Below are 7159 nucleotides of genomic sequence, written 5' to 3'. Positions count from 1 at the left end.
GTCTAGCACGTGTGTGCCGTGTACCTGCCTGGGACACAAGCCACCCTCCTGTCTAGCACATGTGTGCCGTGTACCTGCCTGACCATCGGTCACTCAGCTTGTTGTGATTGCTAGATTGACTTTTTGGTATTGCAGTAACTTTATGTAGACTTAGCTCTTTTGGAGACCTTGGGTGTCCACTGGATGTCCTGACATTAGTCCCGTGGATAAGGGGGAGGCCACTGTGTTGTTTGTCAGACCTTGGAATGCTGATGCAGTCATTCATATATGCATTCACTTAGCGATGTTTTATTGAAGGGTCTTCTGCCTGTAGTGCTCTGGGACAGCACCGAGGTGACAGTGTTGCTGGGACGTTGCTAGCATAGTGTCCAAGCCTTGCTTCTGTAGGGGCGGGAAGGCCAGGCCAGGGTGCTGCTCAGCCTGAGCTGAGAGAGGTTCAGCTTCATGCTGAAGTAGCTCACAGTGGGTGAACTTCTGTGCGCTGGTTCTGATGGGTACCAGGTCAGTTCGGTTCATAAGAAGGGGTGCGGTAGAACTGGTGAGGCGGCTGAGCTCAGTGAGGCATTTCCGACAAGCCTGATGGCGTGAGTCCAGTACCCATACCTACATGGTGAACCGAGAGACGTTCTGACCCCTGACTTCTGCTTGTGTACCATGGCACACAGTAAATAAATAAGTGTAACTAAGTAAGATTGTGTTAAGGGAGCCTGTGAAACTTCTGGGATAGAAAACAAAGTACTTACAACCAGTTGCTCATTTTAACTGATTTCAAAGGAAAAATAATGAAATGAATATGATATCGAGAAAACAGTTGTTAGGCTGTGGTGGCCCACTCCTTTAATCCTAGCACTCAGGAGGCAGAGTTAGGTGGATCTCTGTGAGTTTGAGGCCAACCTGGTCTACAGAGTGAGCTCCAAGACAGGGCTACACAGAGTAACCCTGTCTTAAAAAAACCCAGCAGCAAAAAAAAAACCAAAAACAAACAAACAAAACAAAACAAAACAAAACAAAAAAAACGAGTTGTTGGGTCTGGAGAGATGACTCAGTTGCTAAGAGCATTTGCTGTCCTCCAGAGGGCCCAGGTTCAGTTCCTAGGACTCATATGATGGTTCATAAAGCTCTGTAACTTCTGGTCCAGGGATCTGATGCCCTCTTCTGGCTTCTGCCATTTACATAATGCGCGGTTGATTCTTTTATGGGTTGCCAGTTCTATTAGGTTGATAAAAGAATGAACAGAGGGCTTTCTGAAAGTTAGGGATCTTTCCATATTTACCAGAAGGTCGGTTATTAATTTATGTGATTTTCACTCCGATTTTTCTTGTATCTTTAGTCCATATTGTAAAGCATTTTAGCGGACAACTTAATTCTCTGTGTGTGGGGGTCAGTGGGCACTCCTGTGGAGGTCAGAGAGTGCCTTGCTGGAGTTTGTTTTCTCTTTCCACCTTGTGGGTCTCGGGGTCAAACTCAGGTCATCAGACTTGTTGGCAGGTTGTCTTACCAGCTGCTGCTTTCCTTTTGAGTATTCTTTCTCTCTCTCTTGTCAGAGTCACCTGTTAGCTACCTGTCTTACTTGGTCTGTCTCTGTCTCTGGTCTCTCTTTTCTTGTGCTGTAGATATTAAACTCCTAATTCTCCTGCCTCAGCCTCCTGTGTGCTAAGACCAGAGGTGTGTGTCTTGTGCTTGGCCAGTTAATTTTTTTTTTTGTTTCTCCCGGTTCTTTAAAAAGCCCCATTTGACTTGAGAATATAAGAACATTAGAAATTTAGGAATCTTATCAGAGTTTCTTATCAGTGGTGAGGCTATAGCTCAGTGCTGGGGCCTTGTGTAGCATGTGTGTGTGACACACTCAGGGTCCTGCTCAGTGCTGGGGCCTTGTGTAGCGTGTGTGGGACACACTCAGGGTCCTGCTCAGTGCTGGGGCCTTGTGTAGCGTGTGTGTGACACACTCAGGGTCCTGCTCAGTGCTGGGGCCTTGTGTAGCGTGTGTGGGATACACTCAGTGTTCTGGGTTCAGTCTTAGCACTGAAACAAATGCATATAGCAGACCCAGCTGAAGAGCCAGCCTTTAGCCAGGTATGTGACACATGCCCATAGTGTTAGCACTCAGAAGGCTTATGCAGGAAGATTCCAGTACTCAGGAGGCTGAGGCGTGAGGCCAGACTGGCTCACAAGACTCACTCTGTTTTAAAAACAAAACAAAGCAAGAGCTGGGTGTGGTGGTGCACACTTGGGAGGAAGATCTTAGGCCGCCATGGTTTTTGAGATGTGTTCCAAAACCAAACCAAACTGGCCTCTTGAACTCTGGGACACCCACCTAGTTTCTGGGGTGCTGGGATTAAGGGTGTCGCTACCACACATGGCCAGTAATGATGTTTTGAAAGAAAGAGATGAAAGTTCTTTGGTTATTGCCTTTAAAAAAAAAAAAAAAGACGCAGAGCAGAAGGAAATAGCTGAGTTGGAGTGTCTCCACAGGTGGCCGTCAGCCCGGGACCTGGGTACTGGCTTTCAGTGCAGCAGCAGCCTGGAAAACTGCCGCGGAAGCATTGTTAGGACTTTCGCTTTATCTGTTCTTGGTGACTTTTTACTTCTAGGGTTACCTAACGACTGGTTTTGAGAACAATATTGACAGGGGTTGGCTCCATACAAACACAAAGCAGATTCCCCAATTGACCGGCTCTCGTTACACACTGAGTGCTGATGGCTTCACCTCTTGCAAGACGTGCAGATGCGTAAATCATTCCTTCTCTCAAGGTTGCCTTTTGTTTCCAGAACACTTAACACAGGGCGGAAGTGGTAGGCTATACCTGAGAAGAGCAAAGCATCATTAAATATAGCCAATCATCACTTAAAAGCTGCAGCCACCAAGGCCGTCTCAAACAGGAGCGTTCTTTTATGTGACCCAATTGTAAAACAAAAACAAAAGAAAAAGTAAAGAAAAAGCAATAAACAAAACTCATTGCATGTACAGAGATTGGCCTGATGTCCTTGCCAAAGTGATGAAGCCCAGGGAAGCTTGAGGCCTCTGTTGTGGGCCCTGTTGGGGCAGAGAAGGAGAACTCGACTCTAGGGTGTGCTTAGGAAAGTCTCGAGTGACGATGCTGGCAAGGTACACATTCCCGACACCTGTCTTCCGAGAAGCCCGAGCTGGCCAGTTCTGCAGTCAGCGGATTACGGAGAGGGGCGAGGAAGAGCTGCTTATGACCTGGGTTGCAAAACTGGGTTTTGTTTCCTGCCTGACTTAGAATATGCTCTTTGCTCTTTGGTAGATAAATGAGAAAAGATTTTGATTTCCAAGTAAATTCTGGGGTAACCAAGATGCGTGAAAGATGTTTTCTCTCCTGCAAGAACCATTTTTCTCATATTGGTGTGGTTATGACATTTTTTTTTCAGAATTGCATCAAAATGTAGATTTTCTTTTTTTCCTTTTGGTTTTTGTTTTTGCCTAATTATGTAGCTTTTGAACTAGATCCTTCTATATTCTTCTGTGTTCTTTTCACTGTGAGTTTGGGGGTTTGTGTGTGAGCTTGGGTGTTCTCTGACTCCACCCTACTGTGGTCCTGTGCACCTTCTCAGGTTTATTTTCCTCCTTCTTTGTTGCCTACTCTCTGTGCATGTCCATGTCTCCTTATTTCTTGTCTTTTGTTTTCTTCTTGTTCTACTTAAACAGGACAATCAATTTCATGTTCTCTTCCTTTACCTCCTTCTGTGCCACGTACTGTAGAGGGACCACTTGGCTTGGAGTTTCAGAGGTAGTCCAAGGTCAACCAGACCCATTGCTTTGTGCCTGAGGCTGGAAGATCAGTGACTTGGGAGCATTGGCAGAGCTGCTCACCTCAGTCAGCTAGGGAGCAGAAGGAGCAGAGGAACCAGGACAAGAAGAGCTCTCAAGAACACCAGCCCAATGACCTGCTTCCTCCAATGAGACCCTATTTCTGAGAGTTTTGTCACCTCCACCCTCACAGTGCAGTCGCATGGGGAATCCCTCCAGCGCTCTGCGCACTGGTGAGGTTAGAGCCTCAGGAGGGAGCCGTTGCAGTGGCTGCGCCCAGCAGCTGAGGCCAAGCGTCAACATTAAGCATTTGGAGAATACCTTACCCCCAGATTGGAACAGGATTGGCTTAGGTGCAGAATCTCACATTACCTCTGTAACTGAGAACAAGGTTTCTCATCCTGAGCTTTTGTTTTTCCTCATAAAAGAGAAGAAATACCTTTCTTATAAGTGGAGTGTGGTTCAGTGACAGGCCCAGTGGTCATGGCTTTTTAACATAACTTATTATTCCCATAATGTAGCATACAGAGAGCATGTCGTATGTAAAACATCAGAGTTGGTGTCCAGAGAAATGCCAGCTTTAAGTTTTCCTTTTGTATTTGACTTTTATGTAACACTAGAGGTTTTTGGCAGGACAGTGATTGTATTTATATGACCCCTGGAAGCCCTCGAAAGCCAGTGGCTGCTGATGAGATTGTGAGAAGGGTTTGTTGATGGCTTATGGCGGTAGAGTCTGAGTAGACACAATGATTGTCTTCAGGCTGGAGACTCAACCCAGTGAGCTGGGTGACTTGGGACAAGAGGGACCAGTGACTTTGCCTGAAAGCTCCCTGGCAAGTTGCTGGGAGTTCACACTGAGGCTGGGGGGTCAAGAGGCTGGTGTTCATGGGCAGGGGAAGTGGGAACACCCCTGCTTAGGAAGGCTGGAGCTGCACAAACAAGCTCCCTCACCCCAAGCCTGTTCTTGGGTGCTCTTCCCCGCCTTAGCTCCCCGCCCCACATGTTAGTTATCTCTGGGAATACAGACATCCAGGAATCTGCTTATCAATTTCCTGAGTATTTAAAAAGTCAACCCAGTCCGTTTTTCAGCTAGGATTAGCCATCAGTCTTGAATAGTGGGAGTCTTTCTTTGTATGCCAAAGCCCAGTGAAAATTTTTGCTCCATCAGAGCCATTATTTTTTACTCAATTAAAATCTGTCTAAAGTCACATTTGTGAGCAGCGTGATGACTGAGAGCTGTGCAGGAGATCTGCAGCTTTATCTTTGTGTTCTGGTCCATAGGCGCTGGGCGGCCGCTCTCTGCAAGAGCCAGTCTTCATCTGTGGCTGCCGTGTGTCAGTCACCGTGGCCCTAGAAGGGTCCGTGTGTAGAGGGTACATTCTGAAGCCTCCCGTATCTCTCCCATGCTTCAGTTTCCATGGAAGTGGCCCACCATCAGCAGCAGGGGTCCATTTCAGCACGGCTTTCAGTCCTTGTTTCTCTGTTACTATGGAGACTGCCTCGAAAGTGACAGAAAAGCCAAAAGTTAAAAAACAACAGCAACAAAAAGCCAGTGATTCATTAACAAAATATGATTGGAACTGTATGTGTCCATAGCCGTGTATTCCATAACTCAGCGTGACTCTTAAGCGAGTGTGCGAGACACGCTTAGAACCTCACAAAGAAGCCAAGTTTGCAGCTTAACAAATGGGGTGGAGCCTCGGGCGAAGCAAAATGCTAAACAGAGGTTTAAGTGAGTGCTTGCTGAACGTTACCTAGAATGTAAGGGACGAATGGGTGGTGGGCATCACAGTCCAAAGCAGTGAACCCAGCTGCGGCCTGGTGCGCAGGACTAGAGAGCAGCATCATTGTGGGCGGCACCATGTCTAAAGCACGTGGGTTATTATGTGCGTTTTTTTTTTTTTTGGTGTATATGATGTGTGTGTGCGCGCGCACGTGCGTGTGCGTGTATTTGGCACTGAAGGAACATTGTGGAAAAGGGGGCACGATGATTGAGCTAGAGGACCAGGAATTCTGCTGTGAGAAAATGTCTTCTATATCTGACAGGGAAGTTAGCTGCACCTATGAAATCTCAATGATATGGTCACCTAAACAAGATCGGCACAGTGACTGCATGGCTGACATTCCAGCGTGGGTGAGGGGACACGCCACCACGATGACTGCTGAGAGGGAGACTCAGCCTTCCCCAGGGACGTCCCCAGTTATGGTTATCTAGTCCCAAACAATCGCCCTGAAACACACGCACATACAAGCATTAGGTCTCACTTGTCCGTCTCTGAATGTCACACGTCAGCCCGCTCTGGAGAAGAAGCAGCCCATGTCCCGCTCTCCTGTGGAAGAAGAGCAGCAACTCATTGCTAATGAAACAGCCATGCAGCCTACATAACTCCGAGTAGTTTAGTTCAGAGTTACCCGGAGCGGTTTTATTCTTGGATGAGGCTGGATGTTGGTGTGTTCTGCGGTCTGTCAGTCCCACGTCACTGCTCCCTGACCAGGCATTATGTTCGCTCCTAGTTTTGAGTTGGAAATTCAGTGCTGCCTGAACTGGGGCTTCTCTCACCCTCAGAACTTTCTACACAGTTCCATGTATACCTGGCTCTCCCTAACGTACCGAGTTTCAGTGCACATTCAGATAGTAGCCTGTCAGCTCAGGGCAAATGAAACCCTTGAGGCGTAAGGTTGAAACCATTTCCAAGTTTGACTCCCAACAGTTACAGATGTGAAGAAGCAGTGGTTTGGGTAAAAAGAAGTAAATTGCTAGATGGGGCAAAAAAAAAAAAATACCTGTTTCCCTCTTCCAAGGCCAGACCTGTGCTTTGTCCATTCAGGAGAGTCGAGCCCCACGCGCCGGGAGGCTGTGAAGAGAAGGACAGCAGAGTACCTCATGCGTGCAGAGAGCATCTCCAGCCTCCGCGCCACACCTCAGCTGGATGCTGGACTGCAGGTATGCCAGGCTTCTCTTCTCCTTATGTTCCTTAGTCTCCCTCCCTCCCCCCCTCCTTCCTTCCTTCCTTCCTTCCTTTCTTCCTTTCTTCCTTCCTTTCTTTCTTTCTTTCTTTCTTTCTTTCTTTCTTTCTTTCTTTCTTTTCAGCTTTATTTTTAACTAGAATATTGAGCATTTTGGTCTTTAGATTTTTTTCTGTAATTTTCTTAACTTGTCAGAAAGGAAGCTGCAAGGTAGAGTAAGAAGGCCTCCCCCCTGAACCCCTCCCCCAATACCTGTCTCTGCCTGGGTGGATAAGAATTTAAGGAAGACTGATTCTGGCTCATGGTGTGAGCAGCTTGTTCTCTACGTGGTCATGGTGGGAGGCATGGAGCTCAGAGCCTGCTTACATCTAGGTGGAGCAGGAAGCAGAGGGGTGAGTGTGGCCTCTGCAGGCTTGCTTGTTT

General features: G+C 47.3%; 1 protein-coding gene across 4 annotated transcripts in view; it reads left to right on the top strand.

Moving 5' to 3' along the window:
• Window positions 1-7159, top strand: part of Rps6kc1 (ribosomal protein S6 kinase C1) — a 142989-nt gene that overhangs the window by 60436 nt on the left and 75394 nt on the right. For all 4 annotated transcript variants that reach the window (XM_026779674.1, XM_026779673.1, XM_026779672.1 and 1 more), the window contains exon 7: window positions 6598-6713. In XM_026779674.1, coding sequence (XP_026635475.1) covers window positions 6598-6713 — 116 coding nt within the window. The remainder of the gene's footprint in view (window positions 1-6597; window positions 6714-7159) is intronic.

This window comes from Microtus ochrogaster, chromosome 6 (assembly GCF_000317375.1).
Source record: "Microtus ochrogaster isolate Prairie Vole_2 chromosome 6, MicOch1.0, whole genome shotgun sequence".
NCBI classification, from domain to species: domain Eukaryota; kingdom Metazoa; phylum Chordata; class Mammalia; order Rodentia; family Cricetidae; genus Microtus; species Microtus ochrogaster.
This window is presented reverse-complemented; position numbering and strand designations above follow the sequence as displayed.